At 45.5% G+C, this 19,501-nt stretch overlaps 1 protein-coding gene across 5 annotated transcripts in view; it reads left to right on the top strand.

Moving 5' to 3' along the window:
- The window catches only part of TCF3 (transcription factor 3), a 662,804-nt gene extending 643,638 nt beyond the window's left edge, over window positions 1-19,166 (top strand). For all 5 annotated transcript variants that reach the window (XM_085639184.1, XM_085639188.1, XM_085639183.1 and 2 more), the window contains 2 exons: window positions 9,394-9,537; window positions 18,387-19,166. In XM_085639184.1, coding sequence (XP_085495310.1) covers window positions 9,394-9,533 — 140 coding nt within the window. In that variant the 3' untranslated portion in view covers window positions 9,534-9,537; window positions 18,387-19,166. The remainder of the gene's footprint in view (window positions 1-9,393; window positions 9,538-18,386) is intronic.
- The last annotated feature ends 335 nt before the right edge of the window (window positions 19,167-19,501 follow it).

The following is a 19,501-nucleotide window of genomic DNA, read 5'->3' as shown; positions in this document are numbered from 1 at the left end:
TTCTTTCACCAATGCAATATGTACTTGCAGCACAACATTGTTTGCTTCAATGACAAATGTGAGGCAGCTTCACTAAATGGGCTGATCACCATGATATGGGTGGGCTTACCACAACTACTCATCTCACACTCACTATGGGTTTGGCGAGCTCACAACCACACTCATCTCACACACACTATGGGTGTGGCGAGCCCAAAAGGTGGAAGTCTTCTCCTACAGCGGAGACTGATCTTGGCGCCATAAGGGAGCCGGCAACTCTTCAAGGGGAGTTAACTGCGACTTCCAAACCTAAGGTCGGCAACTGGGTTTGACCGCGACCTTTTATGGACACCGTAAGGGAGCCGGCAACTTATCTAGAGGAGTTGACCGCGACTTCCAGAGGTATCCCATATGGCCGGAAACGGAGGTTGGCCGCGACCATAAAATTCACCAAATACGATGGGGGGGGGTAACACCCTACCACCATATGCTGCACCTACACTCATTAACACAAAAGACAAACTAATCAATACCTCTAACATTGCATATGCCTACCATATAGCAAGGCAAGTTAACAGGGATAATGTAAGAACACATTCCTCACATCTGGCCTGCCGGATAGGGCCTCCTACTCATCACAATATATAAAGGCAAACGCAACACACACCTTACCAGGTTGTGTTTACGTTACAACTACTATTAACAATTCATAAGGGCAACAAAAAAAACACAAAACGTCGCAGTTCTTCAGGCTTCCTGACTACATGATAAAAACTGCACAAGGTCTGCACACAGCACACTCAAATGTTACTCTATCTCTCTCTTTTGCGTAATCACAAGGGAGCTCGATACCAATAACAGCAGGCATTAGACTAATACAAATTAGGATACCATTGGCAGGTAGTTAGCCAAAAGGCCCACTGTGCACAATGCACTTCAAGGGCCGTAACCTTCATTAAAACCAGGGGCCAAATGACGTCCATGACAACATCTTGCCTCTACAAGTCAACATTTGGGATATACCATATGGGTGGAGTATTCTTCAGGAAGAGAATATAGGCACACGCATATGTGTGCTTCTACAGCAAAAAAGGGTAAGGCCTTTTCTTTCCTCTACCCTCCATTGTCTCCTGAGGACATAAACAAGACGCATAAGCATGTAATAACGTCCATGTTCTACAAGGCCATAACCACAAAAGGGTAATAACAAATTTCAACAGGTCAACAGGATACCCATAAAGTTGTCTGTTGCTACCAAGGTGAGCATCAAACAAAAAATACGTACTCACGTAAATCAGCCAGGCACCCCAATAACCATTTAGCCAATTCTACATAAGGCATTAAAAACCGGCCCATTGCATCAAACATAAATAAACATACAAACAAGAGCTAATGGCTGGTAAAAAAACATAATAAAGAGGAAATAAACATAATAAAAATAGCACTCGCAGAATAAAGCGAGCAAGTAAGGTGTTAACCTTCACAAGGATGAATGGGGCGATAAAATTCAAGTATTTTCAATACAACATCCAATCGGTTTGTGCCTGGTCACAGCTAAACTATTTTAAAAACAAAGGCAGATATATAAACAAGGGAGTACATATATGGGTACTTTCCTCAAAGGAAAGCCATATGGATACCTACTAGGTACGCACAACATAAGAACTCATGTTCTCTCACAAAACAGGTGGTACTCAAGACCATTTCTGTTTTTTTTAGTATCCTAGGGGAATCAACTACACTTAACTCCCTCCTCCACAATTACAAAATACCGCTACGCAATCGATGCACAGTTTGTGACTCTAGAAGACGTCTATGCTGCAAAACGAAAATATTACTTACCTGTAAGAATAGTTTTGCAGCCTAGACTCTTCTAGATTCACATAAGACCCTCCCCGGTGAAGGTGGAGAAAGAAAATAAATAAATAACAAAGTAAATAAAAATTCAAAACATAGTCCCTACATAAGCACAGTACATAAGTACCTCCGAGGGCTAAAAAATAGCTAAAGCTATACATCTCTTTTTAAATATTACATACGTAATATATATATTTTTTAAAGCAGCAACTAGGCTGCATATTGCCTATTATATCAACTGATTCCCCCTCTGGGAAGAGGACACACCTAGCTACCTATATAAAAAAGAAAAAATAGTATATAGGTATACCTATGTATGCATATACATGTATATAGAGGTATGTACATATCCGTATATATATATATATATATGTCACATTTTACAAATCGACAAGTGTCCCTGCACACTCAGCCCTATAAGCAATCGATATTATACTTATTCAACAAGCAGACAGAATTGCAATGCAGAAGGGGAAAAAATAATCTGAGAGCCCGCACACTCGATGAGGGTTGTAACCTGACCAGAGGGATCAGGTTTCGCAACCTCCCAAAGCAAAAAAAATAAATAAATAACAAAGCACTTTCAGACTCCAACCACTAGATGGCAGAATATGCACAGTTTGTGAATCAAGAAAAGTCTAGGCTCCAAAACTATTCTTACAGGTAAGTAATATTTTCGTTACTTACCTTCGGTAACGATATATCTGCAAGAGACATTAGTTAGTGATAGATTCCTTACCGCCCCATCCTTCCTCCCCGTTCTGCAAACTGATTTCTAGGGTTAAGGTCATCCCTTTCAGCGCCCTAGTTTCAATGCACCAGTGGTCAGTATCTTGCATGGCTCTGCGTTCTTGTTGCGGAAAGTTGTGTACAGAACTGACGTCAGCATGCGAGGGCGGCGTCTAAGTAGCTGCCGCGACGTCATCTCGGCGATCACGATGCGTACGACGGACGCAAAGCCGCATGACGCCACCTTCCAACGCGCAGGGGTACTGCTGATGAAAACTTTCCGGATCCATCTGACGCCTGGGGGTAATTCTAAGGTACGGAATCCATCACTAACTAATGTCTCTTACAGATATATCATTACCAAAGGTAAGTAACTTGTGCACTAAGGCCATAGGTGCTGACTTTGGTTCTGGGGACCTGTGTTTGAGTCCTGGCATCGGCTCAACATCATGCATAAAGGTGTGGGAGACAGTATAGGGTCACATATTCTCTTTTGAGAAGCAAAGCAACTCTGCTGACAGCCTGAGCCGGATTCATCTTGCTGACCATGAGTGACTAAGTCACCCAGGAGGTGATCCAGAACATCTTCACTCTTTAGGGGCACACCTCAAGTGAACCTATTTGCCACTTGCCGCTATGCCCATTGCCCTCAGTTCAATTTTTTCCAGTATCCCTTGAAGAAAGCCTTGTGTGACGCATTTAATTTGAAGTGGAGCTTTCCACTTCACTACACTTTTCCTCCCATACCTTTTTAATTCCTTCGGTGCCAAGGAAGATTTGGCTAGACCAGGTCAGAGTCATCTTAATCGCGGGATGGTGAGAAAGGTGTGTTATGTGGACCTGGTTCATCTTTAACTATTCCCCACTCTCCAGCTCCGGCAAAGAGTAGGCCACCTCTTGCAATTAGTAGGACAGGTGCTGCACCCAACCAAGGTTTCAGCTGCTTCCTGAAGCGGTGGATATTATTTTAAGTGCCTGCAGAAATTCCACCAAATTGGTGTACTCCTGAAGATGGAGTAGGTTTGTCAAGTGGTGCTCAGACCACTCTAGATCCTTTCAAAGCCACTTACCAGATATCTTGCGATTTGCTCTGTTAGCTCAACAGTATTGTGTGGGGTTAAGGACTATTTATCCGCATTGTCTACTGTACCAACCTTATCTGTTCAAGGCCCATGTACCTATAAGGTTTCTGAAGTCTCACCAGAATGTTCCCCCTTCATTATGCCTCATTGGGTCCTTAATCTGGTCCTTATGTTTTTGTATTTCCATTTGAACCTTTACACAGTTGACAATTGTGACTGCTTACTTTTTAAATGGTTTTTTTCAGATTTCCTTTGTCAGCTAGACGTGTCCGTGAGATACAAGCGTAGAACGTCCAGCTTCTCTCAACCTCCTCCTTTCGTGACAAGCTGGTCCTTCGAACCAGGGCTGCTTTCCTGCCATAGGTGGTTGTGCCCCTTATCTTGGAGCAATCCATCCCCTTACCTGCCTTCTTTCTGCCTCCACATCCATGAAGGAAAGGCTCCACAGGCCGGACTCTAAGAGGATAGTCACTTTTTATATTGACTGTACCAAAGATGTCCAGCTGATCAACTTTAAACTAGCTATACCAGCAGGATGAGGTGGAAAGCAGTCCAGAAGGGGATGTTGTGTAGGTGGAACATCCTATCCAAGATGCGTTATGCCTTGGTACACAAGGAACCTCAGCAGGGCATCGGAGATCACTCCAGCAGGTCAAAGCCTTCAACTTCAGCTCTGGCCAGGGGAGCGCCAATGGCAGATCTGCATAGCAGTGATTTGAGTGTCCCTTAACACCTTCACAAAACAGTCCTGTTTTGGATTCAGACGGTCAGGGGGAAGGACACTTCACACACTCGGTCCTCCATGACTTTTTGGTCTCAAACAACCTTTACTTTTCGATTCCGGTGCTCGTCGAGGCCCGTCGGACCTAGCTGCGCCATTGGGCCTTCGGCTCATGGAAAGAACACCATTCAAGAAGTGCCCTCGGGGTGGACACAAATTCCCCCACACTGATCTACATGAGGTGTGCAATCTGTGCTTGTCCCCAGAGCACGAAAGCCGAGATTGCTAGGCCTGTGCTTCGTTCCTGTCGAAAATGACAATCCGAGACCATCGAGCTCGGAGAGTCATGGCACAATCGTCTTCATCGGCACCAGACACCCTTGTCCAGGAGACTCCAGTCCAACCGGAGTCCAAAGAAGAACAGCAGCAGGAAGATGTCCTTGTTTCCGAAGCAGAGGATTCAGCTTCCGAAGCAGACGAGCAGGCAGAAGATGACTATCCCCTTCCAGCTGGTCAGCGGGTCGTAAGTACAGATGTCGACCCTCTTATTACCCTCACATTGGTTGAGGCTTTGGTTCCACCTCCACCTTCGGGCCCAGGTCACAAACTTCTGATGCCCCGCCTTCGGGCCTGGCAACAAGACTTCCAAAAAGCCTCTAGGCAACTTTGGTCCGAGTCAGCCTCCAGTCAACCCCGATAAACAGAAGGTTCTCAGACCGAAAGTGAAACCTATACAAACTCCGGCACCGAAGAAAACTTCGGCACCTAAAATTGTTGAACTAAGGTCAAGTCCGACGCCAAAGCAAACTTCGGCACCTAAAACAGTCGAACCGAAGCCAAGTCTGGCACCAAAGCATACGTCGGCACCTAAAACGGTCGAACCAAAGCCAACTCCGGCACCGAAGCAAACTTCGGCACCTAAAACTGTCGACCCGAAACACGCTTCGAAACAGACAATTTCGGATCCGCAGAAAATCTCCAATCCGAAGAAAAAAACTCGAACCGAAAAAAGCTTCCGACCACAAGTCTTCGGAACCCAAACCTCCATCTGCTCCTAAGACTGTACTAAACATTGATAAACCCAGCAAACAGCTCGATCCCAAAGAGGACAAGCAGGTTCAAAAAAGGATTCTCACATAGAAAAGCTTTTCCGTTCAGATCCAAACCAAAAGATTCTTCTTTGTCACCCAAAGACTGGACATATCACCACTTTACCTGCTAAAAGGAAGCTAGAAACTCCTTCTACACCTTCAATCCCTCTCAAAAAACATGCTCAAAGTTCTCCCATAAGAGTGTCTTCACCACTTCCAGAAGTGCCAGATGTGAGAAAGTGGCTCTGTATATACTGTTCCCAAATAGGTACAGTGTGTACAGAGTCCACAGTCCCCAGAGGTTTGGCAGAGGTTAAAGTTAGATATAACCTTACTCTCTAAAGTGGTAGCTTGGTCGAGCAGTAAGGCAGTATCAGAGGACAGTGTAAAGCATTTGTTGTACACACTCAGTCAGCAAATGGTCTCACACACTCAAGAACTGAACTCTAGGCCAATGGTTTATATAAAAAATATATGGTTGTTTTATTTTAGAACCAACAATAGGTATCAAAATATACTTTCTCAGAATGAGATGCTTTAGTTAAATACTTTTGCAATATGCAATTGACTTTTGTAGGTAATATTTACAGGTTGTTGCAATAGGCAACACAATTTCAAACACAATAATACATTGAGCTCAAGGGGAATTTTAAGTTATATGCAATTAATTACTTTCAGGATTACTTTTCTAACTCCAGGACTGGATCCTAGATTCAGTCCTGGGACAGTTCTTGGAAACAAGTGAGTAAATTCGGTTAAGTTACTGTTGTGATTTTTAAGCAATATTTTGCTATTTTAAAAGTTGACACTTAGAAACATTTTCTAATCAAATTACCAATGTTATCCTATGGAAGGAAATTCACTTAGCAGGTAAGTGGGGTTATGGGTACTTTTTCTAGGTCAGTGTTGGATCCTGGATCCAACACTAGGGTACCACCTGTAAGCAGTTGAGAAACTGAGTTTAAGTTGTACAGGCGATTTTTAAGGAATATTTATAAGTTTGTAAAATCGACACTTAGAAGAAATTTCATAGAACAGTCGTCAATGGTTCCCTTTGGAAGAAAATTCAAGTTACGGGTAAAGTATGTTCTCGTTACTTTTGTAATCCAGGGCTGGGCTCCTAGGCTCAGTATTGGGACCTCTATCTGAAACAGGTAAGTAATTACGTTTTCACAGTTGGTACGATTTTTAAAGAATATTTGTAGTTTGCAAAAATCGACACTTGGAAGAAATTTCACAGAAAAACAGTCAATGATTTCCTATGGGAGAAAATTGGGTTCGTGGTAAGTACGGTTGTGAGTACTTTTCAGGGTCAGTTCTGGGCACCTAGATCCAGCACTGGGAGCTCTCCTAATAGCAGGTGAGTATTTCCGTTTTCGTTACTCAGTTGATTTTAGGTGAATATTTTAAGTTTTAGAAACTCCACACTTAGAAGAAATTTCAGAAGAAACCAGTCCGTGTTACCCAATGGAAGAAAAGGGAGTTATCGGCTTTTGGGTAAGTACTCGGCTGGCAAAGTTAAGGTTCTGGGCACAGGGTCAGGTTGGTACAGTTGTTACACCCTCCGCGGCACTGGGGCGGCTGGGTGCAAAGTGAGTTAGGCCCAATGTTATCCTATGGGAGGCAGGGGGGCCTTGGTTTATGGCTGCTGACTAGCAGGCCACGCGGCTGTGGGAGCTAGGCTCCTGGTCACTTGCTCAGGGGAAGTAGGTAGGAGTAGAAGTTGCACTGCCAGGGCCACTCGGGCGGCTGGGTGCAGGGTGCTTTTGAGCCTTCGGGTGCTCGATGGATCTCAATGGGAAAGCTCAAGGACAAACAAAGGCTGCAAGCTCGGGGACGAAGATTCTTCGGGTGCCACCACCACTTCGAGAGGTAAGTTGGGTAGTTGGAGGATAGGTAGCTACCCAGGAGTCAGGCACAGGGGGCCGCAGGGTGTCTGGTGCAGGGGTGCCTTTTGATGTCGGGAAATCTTACCCTTTGTTGATCGCGGTTGGGGGGGGGTCCCTGGTTCTGAGGCTGCAGGCGTCGTCAGGAGCGTCGAGGTGGGTCCTTGGTTGCCGGATTTGGGGTCACAGTAGCCGGGGGGACGTCCTCAGGGTCTTTGTCCACTCCAGCACAGGCCAGGCTTGGCGGGTGCAGTGTGCAGGGTTCGCGGTTCCTGTCTGATGCCAGGGGTTAGACACTTGCTTTTAGCAGAGCCACTGCTCGTGGGAGTCCCAGATGCTCAGAGTCACAAGGTAGCCAGGTCCTCCAGGGTTTGTGAGGTTGCTGGCCACAGGAGGTGCCGGGATTTAGCAGGAGCAGGTTCAAGGGTCGACAGGCCGGTAGGGCTTGTGCCAAAGCAGTTGGTCTTCCTCTTCTTAGCAGCTGCACGGCAGGTCTTCTTTCTTCTTGATCTTCTTTGCTGTTTTTGGAATCTGGAATCTGAGGAAGGAAGGTTCAGGGTGCCCCTAAATACTAAATTTAGGGGCGTTAAAGGTAGGTAAAGGGCAGGGACCACTGGTCCCTGCCCTGGGGTGGGTACACCCCCTATCCTGCCACTCTCCTGTGGGAGGGGGGCAGTGGCCTAGTCCTGATTGGGCAGGGCTCCCCATCTTCAAGATGGCGAGAGCCCGGGGACGTGCTTCACCTCGCCTCCCCACCTGAGGGGTAGGGTTGGCAGAGGCTGGCACACCCCCTGTCCTTCCTTGGGGTTTCCGGCCAGTCTTCCCTCCCAGAGAGGGGGTTGAGAACCGGTAGGGGCCAGTTGCTGGGTACAGCAAGTGGCCTGGAGAAGCTCACAAAGGCGGAATGCCTTTGAAGCTTCCCCTGCCCATCCTGGGGGAGGAGACTTCGCACCTCGCCCAGGATGTGCATTGTTGCAGGCCCAGGAGAGCAGATGGCTCTCTACCCAGGGGTCCAGCAACATGTCTGCTGTGTGGCAGCCTAGGCAGCCCCTCAGACAAGACGTGGATTGTAGGTTAGGTTCAGGGGGCATCTCTAAGATGCCCTCTGTCGTGCATCTTACAGCAAATCCCACACTGGCATCAGTGTGGGTTTACTGTGCTGAGAAGTTTGCTCAGTCTTCAGTGTAGCCATCATGGTGCTGTGGAGTTTGTGTTGACGACCTCCCAGCACCATATACTCTTAATGGCAGCACTGCACTTACAGTGCCCAGGATTGGACCTGGGTACTGTAGGGGCACAGGGCTCATGCACCTGTGCCCACACCACTGGCATAGGGCACCCAGCTAGAGGGGTGACTGAGGTATGCCAGGGCAGTGTGTTGTGGGCATGGCACACAGGGATGTGTGCCATGTCGACTCTTTGTTTTGTTCTTCACCCAGACACTCAGCCTGCAAAGGCAGTGTGTGTGTGTGTGTGTGTGTGTCAGGGTACAGGGCCTCTAAGGGTGGCACAATAAGTGCTGCTGCCCTTAGGGGCCTTCTCTGGTCACAAGGCCCTGGACACCTAGGGTACCATTTACCAGGGGCTGACATGTGACCAGAGATGCCAATTGGGTTTTGGCTGTTGGGCAGTTTGTAGGGAAGGAACACAGGCCCTGGGCACCTGATTGGCAGGAGCCCAGGGCACAACAAGGAAACGTGCATCAGTTATCAGGCAAAAAGTGGGGGGGGGTTACTGCAACAGAAACCCACTTCCTTACACTCTGTCGCTCGCCAGTCTAGTCTCACAGAATAAGCGCTCTTTTGAGACACTTACCAAATCTGTGTTAAACTTAACATGTTATTATTTGCACATTATTAGTTTAGCATAATTTTGTGAAGTACTGCTTGTGGCCTTGCAGAATGAATGGCCAACTTGAACCTGTTGTATATCTGCTGATCATTTGCAAGTAATGTTTTGCCCTTGAATCATAATTGGTTGTATATTTCTCCTCTACGTCATTTTGATGTCACTTGCATTTAACCTTTGTTTGCATGGTTTCTCCCTAGAACGAAATCTCAACCCTAAAGCTGCATGCTTAAAGCGCCGAGAAGAAGAAAAGGTGTCTGGAGTAGTGGATCCACAGATGACCTTATCAAATTCACACCCAGGGCTTGGCGATGGTCACAATTCAATTGGACACATGTGATAAGGTATGATTCTGGTGTGTGCACAATCAGTGAGTGGACTGCATGATTAACTTGCCTATTTTTCCCAATTTTTGGTTATGAAATCTGTGTATCTAGTTAACCTCCCTTACCTCAGAAACAGGAGGCACCCACTATTTCATACCTTCATATAATTACCGTTTGTTACCTGAGGTTTTGCAAAATAGAGAGAACCTATCCGCATCCCCTAACAATTATTTAAGTGATTTTGTCCCTACAAGAGTAATCACTCAAGAAATGCACTCCTTTTCCTTGTCAAAGGATTTTCCTTGTCCTTGTTTCTTTCTATGAAGTGACAAGCTATGGCCTCCTAAACAAAGTTATTTATGTTATACAGAAAAGAGTAAGCCCAAGAACTGAAGAACCGGTGCATATCATTAAATTCATGCATGTGTGTTCTCCTTGCTTAACCTTGTTAGAGTGAACTTTAAAAAGGATACACAACATAACACCATTTGATGAAACAATCCACAAAAAACATATATTGTCAAGTAATTGCAGAGAACATTATAATGTGAGGCTGGTGCAGTACTGTTAGTGCAGGTGGAAAGGAGCAACAAATATGTTTTCAAAGAAATATATAACATATACAAATGGCAGACCAATTTGTTAGGAAGATAACCAAGCCTATTATTTTCAAAAAATTCAATCTTGTTATAGTAAACCAATCATTTTGAACAGTCAGTCAACATCAGGACAACCCTTGCATTTTCAAGCATCTAAAGAAACTGTAAAAGATAAGGCAGAGAATAGGATTACCAGTAGTAATCGTGATTCAGTATAGAAAGTTGTCTTCAATCTAGGTAAATTAATTTATACTGCAATGCATAAATGTGGTGTTTATTGGGGCAGGTTGATAGGAGTCTGGCATGGTAGTTGCAACTGTCAATGCCCACAAGACATCTGATAAGACAGCCTGTGTTGGCTCCATGCCATTAAAGATGACCAACTCTCAACTCTGTCAAAGGGCAGTCTTTCACCTGCACTACACATTGTGTCGTCCTCAGGGTTTTTATCACTTTCTCCTTTATTATTTAACAATATATTTTTGTCTGATTTCTTTGTGTCAGTCAAGTTTACCATACAAGGTTAAGAAGGAACGATTTATTTTAAAAGTTTGCCATTTCTTTCAAGTGTTAGTGAGGGAGGGGGGAAATGGGTGTTAGGTGAAGAGTAAAAGTTTGCTCTATCCCTTATGTTTTTAGTAGATCTTATACTTTCTGGCATCATTTGCAGCTGCAGTCTAAAATAGTCTTCAGAATAGTCAATACTTTACTCTTCAGACCTCGAAAAATCATAAAAGGTTTACCAGATCTGCGAGTCTAGTGACTTAAATAATCTACTCAACCTAACTGTAATACTCTTGATCCATAAACTAGTTTCAAATTGTGATCCTAGGCATATATTTTAATTCACTGAGTTGTCATTTTCTTCATTATCACATATGAGAGCACCTTCAAACATGCAAGTTCAGCATGACTGCTTAACAAAAAACTATTTTGCTCAATTTGATAGACTAAACCGTTGCTCCATGTATAATAAGAATCTAGCCCTCATATAGGGTACGCATGAACCCTGACTAACAGCATGGTCATCAGGGTGGGGGCAGGAATGTTTCTTAAATCATGTATAAAAACTAACACTGTTAATAAATACATAACTAAAGCATGAAGTAGTAGCACACTGTCATTTGCTGTCAGCATGTTTTCCATTGAAATGGCCACAATATTTCCCACTGACATGCTGTTTTACTGATAAAACCATACAGTATACAAACAATGTTTGGAAATAGTTTCTGCAAATATGTGTCATTTGTTCATTACCAAGTAAAGTGTTCTGATTCACTTTACTCCTATTTAAATCTGTTTGCATCACACTTCTAAATTATTATTTGTTTTTTAAAATAGTGCTCTTGTAATTCCTAATATATATGGAAATATTTGTACTATTCGTTTACAAGCTTAGAAATGTTGTGTGTTGGGGAAAAATCTGACCACCTACAGCTTTTTTTTTCACCAGAATAGACAGCTCACTTGACAAAATCATCAATCTGATAGACGTCTAGCCGCAGATTCCTTAACTTAAAATATCCCCAGGCGTCAGACTGGATCCAGACATGACGTCAGTGGAGCCATATATGCCCCTCCCGGCGCGCTGACGTCAGTTTTCTTCTTTTCCGTGTTCGAACGCGGATCCTGGAAACCCAGCAGTTCCTTGGCCTGGTTTTTGGGCCTTCTCGACACCGTGTGTCTCGGGGGGAGGGGTCTTTGGGGTGAGAACAGTGTGCAATGCCTTCCGGCTTTAAGGCTTGTGAAGCCTGTGCACGTCAGATGTTTAGCACTGACCCGCACCTTATATGTATGTGGTGCCTCGGCATGCACCACGACTCAAAGGACTGTGACGCATGTCAACGGATGAAGCCGAAGTACTTGAGGGAATGGCGCATGAAATTGCTGGCCGCACCGCTGTCCGGTCCAGCTCCCTCCAGTTGCCACTCTTCTTCTCGGGATCAAGCTAGTTACTGAGGTCGCTCACGCGACCGCCGTAAGCGTAAGCACAGGCGTCGCTTATGGAGATCTTCCACCCGTACCGCTACCGGCCATTCCTCTCGTGATGAGCCGGTTAAAGACGTATGGCCTCCTCCGTATCCACCCTTTCCGGGTGTTGGGGCAACACGTGCCTAAATGGAGGCTAACTCTAGGGTACTACAGGCTTGTTTTCAGTCGCCCCCTCTCCCTGGTGCGTCTTCGTCTGCGGACGTTTCCCCGGCACTGGCTGTGTGCGTCGACTCCGATTCCGGAGCCGATGCGACGCCGACAAGCCAGGGCCCAGAGCACGGCCCTCCCCGTCGTTCAGCGCATAGTCCTGTAGAGCTCCCTGCGGCAACGCCGGCCTCGGCACGGGCCTCGGCGACACCGACCTCAGTGCCGGGTTCTGCCACAGGCTCGGCGCCGGCGCCTTGTACTCTCTCCAGGGAGGTTGTCTGCGTCCTGGCGACTCCACTACGGCGCCGATCAACGTCAGTTCCGGCGTGGAGCCGGCTTCCCTTGGTGGATGATCCCCCCGACTCTTCGGGTGGCTGTAGGTCTTCCCCGCGGCATCCGTTAACAACGATGCTCCCATCTACGCCGCCTCCTATGAAACCTGGGGCTTCCCTGGACCCCTGATCAAGGGGCCAGGGTGCAAGTTCATTGTGTAGCCTGGCCTTCCGGTCAGTCTCCGCCTTTGCCACTCCACATGTCCATTGGTAGACTTAGCCTTCGACCGTCTCCTACTGACCATTTGTTATCACCTACAAACAAATCACAGGGTGTGAAAGGCAAATGGCGCTACCAACAAAATTGCACAAAATCAGACATAAGAAAACCAAATTCACAGCGGTGCCAACAACAGTGGGGACAACACCCAAAATCCCACAAACCTCAATACAGGATTGATATAGATGCAAGATAATAGAGTTGATGCACACGCTTTAAAATAAATCCATAGTTCAATAGGTCAGATGCAGCACACAGCTTCCATTCTTCTTAGTTTATTAGCGAAATTCTTCCACTCCCCAACGCGTTTCGTCGTTTGGAAGGGATTAACCCATACGACTTCCTCAGGGCTCAATGTATTTGAAGAACTGCAAACCTGTTGAAACTGGAAAATGATCCTACGTTCTAATCACATATAAAAGCAGCCAAATCATAAGGTGGCCATCCGAGTAAAAAGGCCTGAGTTGAAAGTACCCAGAGTAATATTCTCAGTATAGATTTCAAAATTATCCAATCACCGAAAATTCTTGTCAAGAGGCGTCCACTTAACGTAGTCAGTGCCCAAAACGTACGGCTTCTGCAATCCCGAGTACAGGAGGATTGCAGAAGCCGTACGTTTTGGGCACTGACTACGTTAAGTGGACGCCTCTTGACAAGAATTTTCGGTGATTGGATGATGGCTGCTTCCTTTCTTTTCAGTCCTCTGACTGTGTGCTTAGCCCAAGAGGACACCCATACTGGTTTGCCTTACCCTATGTGGGGTATTTGATGGCATTCGGTTCTACCGTTGTCTTGGTACGCTCCTATGGAGTCTCTGAGCAGAGGTCCTGCTAGAAGTCCCTTGTCTCTTCCTACAGGATTCCTCGTATAACTTGCCTTATTGCAAGTTGGGTTGGTCTGTCTGTATGGCATCGGGATCTGGCGTGGGTCCCGTGCCGTGTACTGTCTATCTCGCACGTCTGGTGCACCGCCTGGTTGTGGCGGTGCTTTTGCGAACGGCACCCTGTTTGCCGCTGTGCGGCCTGTTTCTTATTGCTGCTATGCGGCCTGCTTATTGTTGTTCCTTCTTGGTGCACCTGCACCTTCTGGTCCTCCAAGCTACTGGGTCAGCAGAGGTTGTTTGTCATACGTGGAGCCGCTTATCCTATAGCAGTGTCCTTAATCCTTGCTTTTGGTGGCTGCTTATCCTATAGCAGTGTCCTTAATCCCTGCTTTTTCCATTTGGGGATTTACAAGCTTTGCTTGGGGTTAATGCTGTACATTCTCCGAGGGGTGTCTTTTCCTTGGATGTTCGCTCCTTCAATTCGGGGACCTTTACCTCTGGCCTCACTTTTGGCAGGGTTGTGCCTAGTTTTTCTCCCACTCTGTCTTGCGGGGACTCTTGTTGGGCCACGTTTTCATTGTTTCAACGTTTTCCCTCCTGCTCTGGCTCCCTTCGGTGCTCTTACCCGACGGATTTGTGCAGGTTCTCTCCTTCATACAATGTCCATGGATCCTGCCCCGTTCTACTTATTCCACCAGTTCCTAAAGTGTCCGGCTGCCTGACGCCCTTTTTAGGCTGCTGTCTTTTTGCAGTTTGGTGCCTCTGGGCTGCTCTGTTACCCTACACGAAGTCCTTGCGTCCTTTGTATGGCTCCAGTGTCCACACAACGTGCTTGGGTTCCTTCCTGTCTTCGCTCTGGTTGGTAACGCCCCACTGCTTGCATTATGCCTTCACATATTATGGCACCATCGCCTGGTCATGGCGTGTCTTCTAACTTCTGTGCTACTGGCATCTTGCGCCATAAATTGGCTTTTTGCCCCTTATGTCGCTCCTGTCTTACTGGTGTCGGTTTCCACCGAGCTACTTTTCGCTGTTATGCTCTTTAGGCCGGTATGCGAGGTCTCTGTCATACCGGCTGCTATCTCTCACGACTTGGCTGCCATCTGCATCTACAAAACTCGCCATATCTGGGATGTGGTTTCTTCTCCATGCTGGCGCTTTCTGGGTAAGGGGCAACCTATTGCCTCTGCTGTCCTACGTGCAGTTGCGGGTACAAGTTCCTCAGTGTTCTTTTACACAGTTTTCTTGGACGACCTATACTTGTTTAGGCTTTTGTCGCCACTTCAGATCCTGGAGATCTTTCCCACTGCTTCTGCTCCCTTTAGAGCGTCATGCTCTGGTGGTTACCTGCGCTCTGTCCTCCTTATGGTATTAAGTCACCTTATGGACCCCTAAGTTCTTTCTAGAACTTCATGGGATTCAGTCACAGACCTGCCTCCTCTGTGGGTATAGCTTTGTTATCTATTTTAAGTTCAGGAATCTGCGGCTAGACGTCTCTATAAGATGAACGAGTTACTTACCTTCGGTAACGATGTATCTGGTAGAGACATAGTCTAGACGCAGTTTCCTTAACGCCCGCCCGTCCTCCCCGTTCTGCAAGGACCTTTGAAGATAGAGGCTTTTCTATACTTTCCTCCCTTGGGGTGGCTTGCCCTTTTGCAGGGTGATATACTCTCACTCCAACACAGACTGATTTGTTCTGTTCATAGATCATGTGTTCCTTACAGTCCTTGGCCTGGATTGTAGGGTGTGAAATCTATTCACGCTTTTTCACACCATCTCACTTTCCGCTTCTGCATTGCCTTGTGGTCTTTGCCACCTCGGCGGCCTTTCCTTCAGGTCTATTGGCTATGTACATAGCGGATCTTTGATTAGGATTGCGACGTCTTTCTAGTGACGTCTTGTGGTGAATTCTCCTTAATCTAGTGTTCCGGACCTGTTCTCCTTCACGGTTTTACTTTCAGGATGTAGACTTTCTATCCTCTGCCAGGCTGTTTTTCCACATCCTTGTCCCCCTTTAACGTTGATTGAGCCTTCACTCTTGCAGGGTGGCTCTTCAGAGCACTGCTCTGTCTCACGTGTCAATTTCTTCTATTTTTTTTCATCATTTTTGCACACTGTTCCCATATTCTCACAGTTTTTTGGTGATGGCTTTGTGTTCTGACGCGGAAACGTTTCCCTGAAAACTGACGTCAGGGGTGCATATATGGCTCCAATGACGTCATGTCCGGGGACAACGTCAGGGCAGAGCCCGACCCCCGGCACGTAGAGGTGCTGCTGCAGGAAAAAAATTCCGGATCCAGTCTGACGCCCGGGGATATTCTAAGTTAAGGAATCTGCGGCTAGACTATGACTCTACCAGATACATCGTTACCGAAGGTAAGTAACTCATTCAGCTGTAGTAAGAGAAAGAAAAGTAAACACCAATTTTGAGGTATGTGTGGTTGTAGAGACACATGCTTGGCGTAATCCCGCCATCTAGTGTTAGATAACCTTTCGAGTCACAAGGTAAAGTGACTCCTCCTCTTGCTGGTAATGCACATGGTCATCAACTCCATTGTTGGATTGTTTTTTCCCGCCGTCGTTTTCGAACGTTTGCTCCTCTGCTCTGGTTCAACAGTCATTGCTTATTCTTTCCAAACATTGCAGTCTGCATTGTTTTTTTATCGTGACTGTTCTGTCTGCCTCTCGTTGGTTCATTGAGGTCCACCTCAGGTGGCAGATCGAGTCTGCTCAACCCTTGTACCTTGGCCCTTTGGGCGGTCTTAGTGTTCGATGTTGCCTCCACACCATGTCCACCCGATTATGGAATGGGCACCCTTCTACTTCTGTCCTCTCTGCCATGCAAAGTTCCCTTGCACCAATCTTTGTCAGGTGTGTAACTTGTGCCTCTACCCTGAGCATGAGGAAGCTACCCAAGAGTCCTGCAGGTAATTTTGGTCTTAGAAGACTCTGTGACCGCAGAGCTTGGGTCCTTAAGATGTGGCGCCGTATGCACACCAGATCTCTTCGGTTCCGAATACCCTCAACAAGAGGTACAAACTCGTCCATCAGCTGCTGATGAGAGCACCTTCTCTCCCAAGGACGTCCGGTTTTGCAGCGTTAATCCTTTTCTGGATTCACATGCTGTGCATCATTCCGCCCATCTAGTGGTTGGGTCCGGAATTGTCTAGCGGCCGTTCAAACCCCAGATGATAATGGCGAGCTAGGTGTCATTGAGAATTCCCCTTTAAAATTCTGCCCCAAGTGCCACCACAAATGCGCACAACGCGACCCACACGACGTGTGCAACCTTTGGCTGCCTGAAGATCATCAGGACAAGAACTGTGAGGCCTGTGCAGCGTTCCTGCCGAAGACGCTCAGGACACGCCGAAACCAAAGACAGGCCCACTATACCACAATGTCGCAGTCGACGAAGAAACCTTCCATTAGGGACTTGGGTTTCTCTAGCGACGAGGAAGAGCAGGGAGCTCCAGCTGAGTCGACACGCGAAGGATCGGACGTCGAAATCCTAGAAAGGAACTCAGAAAAAATCTGTGCTGAGAAGACATATGATTGTCTGTTCCGAAGGCCTTTCCAATTTTGAGATTTTAATCTGTTTATTATTCATGTTTATAGATTGTTTTTCTAGATATTGAAGATAAAGTGTTTTTAATAAATGGTATTTATAAGTGTTAAAGTATTCGTCTTATTCCTGTATTTGTGATTTACGGTTGGATGTATGTGAGTATATGCAGAGTGTTTGCAAAGTGGTGTACCAAAAGGGAATTATACTTTTTAGCTTTGTCACACGTGGCTTCCTGTCCCTTTTGGGTTTTGTGGGGCCCCTCTCACTGTATTATAAATCCACAAATAGACCTGTTCTCAACTGTAGCAAACACAAAATACCATTTTGTCACATACAGGCACTACCATCCCTTGTCACAAGGGAATGCAGTGTCGATAAGCTGATGCAGACCTTTTGGTGACACTTTTTGCCCAGATACCACTCATTAAAATGCAGAGCATCCAACATGGTTTTCTCCCCTAATTCACAGAACGTTTTCCGCCAAAATCCTACCGATCTATAGTTAACTAAGTGAGTACTGCAAGAGCAGAATTCAGTACTATTACAAGCGAAGAACCATAATATAAAAAGAAAAGCACATAAGCCATCTACCAGAAATTGTTGTGCCTTGAAATGGAAGTACGCCGTTTTGTGCCAACATAGTCTCCATCAACGTATGAGGTATGAGACATTAATAGATATCTTACACACCAAGTTCACTTGCCTTCTTGAGGGTCAACTCATCAGCGATCACATCATACATTAGGGGAATGCGTATGAAACCTTTCTTTGCGATTCCAGTCATCAGGTGGACTTTGGGGTTGACACCGATGTCCATTCACATATAATTTCTGTTCCACAGTGGAATTTAAATTTAGTTCGTGAAGATCTTATGGAACTGCCCTTTAAGCCCATGCACCAATCTTCCCTCAAGTACCTTACACTTACCTTTTCACTGACAATCACATCTCTGGCAGAATTATGCACAGCACGTGAACCTAGGTTCAAGCTGCAAAGCCATTATTATGGTAAGTGACTGTTTTTTTTCCTCCTGAATCTGTTGGCGGTTTACATTACAGGTTATGGGTAGAATAATTCCAAAATGATATATGATGAAATGTGCTTCTTTACAATGTGCATTGCAAGTTGAATCACTCAATCCAGCCTACAATTCCTGATTTGGTTATTGTTTGTCATTTGATTTCAGGGCTTGTGTGGCTGAGTTTTGCGGGATCGGTGGAAGAAGTCTTCAGGACTCCAATCATCGCACAGAACAGACTTTTAGTACTGCTAATACTGACACAAGTGGTGTGGCCTGACATTGTTTGGCATACCACAAGACTATAAACACTTTTTGTCAAACAAAAAAAGAACGATTGCCTTAAGTATAAAATATGGAACAGTTCGTACATATCACTCAGTAAAAGTCAAAAGGGGAGCATCGGATTGCACTGGTTAGTTTGCAACAGCCAGCAGCAAAATGTGCCTAAGCTTAATTTTCTTTTTTAAACAAACAAAAAAGAACGAGTAAAAAGATTTTTTATGTAGAACAAAGATAGCAAATGTCTTTTTGTTTTTGTTTTATAGTTTTTTTGCATATGTTTTGTAAGCAAACAAATTTCTTTTGTATAAAATTTCTTGTGCCCAGTTGCTTTTTTTTCTGCTGCTGATGTCCTCGTTAAAGTGTTGCATTTTTTTAGGATCAACTCAAATATTAAAGTTTGTATCAAAACAAAAAAAAGAAAAAGTACACTCAAGACTGGACAAGCGAGAGACCAGGCTCGGCAACTGCTCTGAGAAGCTTCGAAGTGTGAATTCTCAGCATGCATTTTCTGTGTGTCTCTTGTGCCAACTTCATCTCACTTTGTGTTGGTCACTACAGATTTGGTGGAAGGGAGTAGAACATGTCGTATGCATTTGGCATCCTGACAGCTCCATCTGCTCAGTGGTCCAAAACTTTGAACCAATTTAATGGTAAAATCCTTTTTTTTTTTTTAAATTGGTTGGGCAGGGGGTCTTACTGGTGTCAAATGTATTCCTTCAGTACAGAGGCTGAGAAAGGAGAGTTTGTGTTCTTTCCAAGCAGAGTTGTTGAAGGTTTCTCTTCTAAATTAATCACATGAAAGAAATTCTGGAAATGGAAATCGATGGATGTGAGGAGTTGACAATGTATATAAGAGAAAGAAACCCAGAACAAAGATTACAGAGCAAACCGACACACACAACCGGGATCAAAAAGCTAGGAAAGTGACAAGACCCAAGAAACAGAACAAAGACAAATTTGAATAAAGCTGACATACTGGTCGAAGAAACGGAGTCCTT

Source organism: Triturus cristatus, chromosome 12 (genome assembly GCF_964204655.1).
Source record: "Triturus cristatus chromosome 12, aTriCri1.1, whole genome shotgun sequence".
Lineage (NCBI taxonomy): Eukaryota > Metazoa > Chordata > Amphibia > Caudata > Salamandridae > Triturus > Triturus cristatus.
The sequence above is the reverse complement of the archived record's forward strand: the minus strand, read 5'-3'. Positions and strand labels throughout refer to the sequence as shown.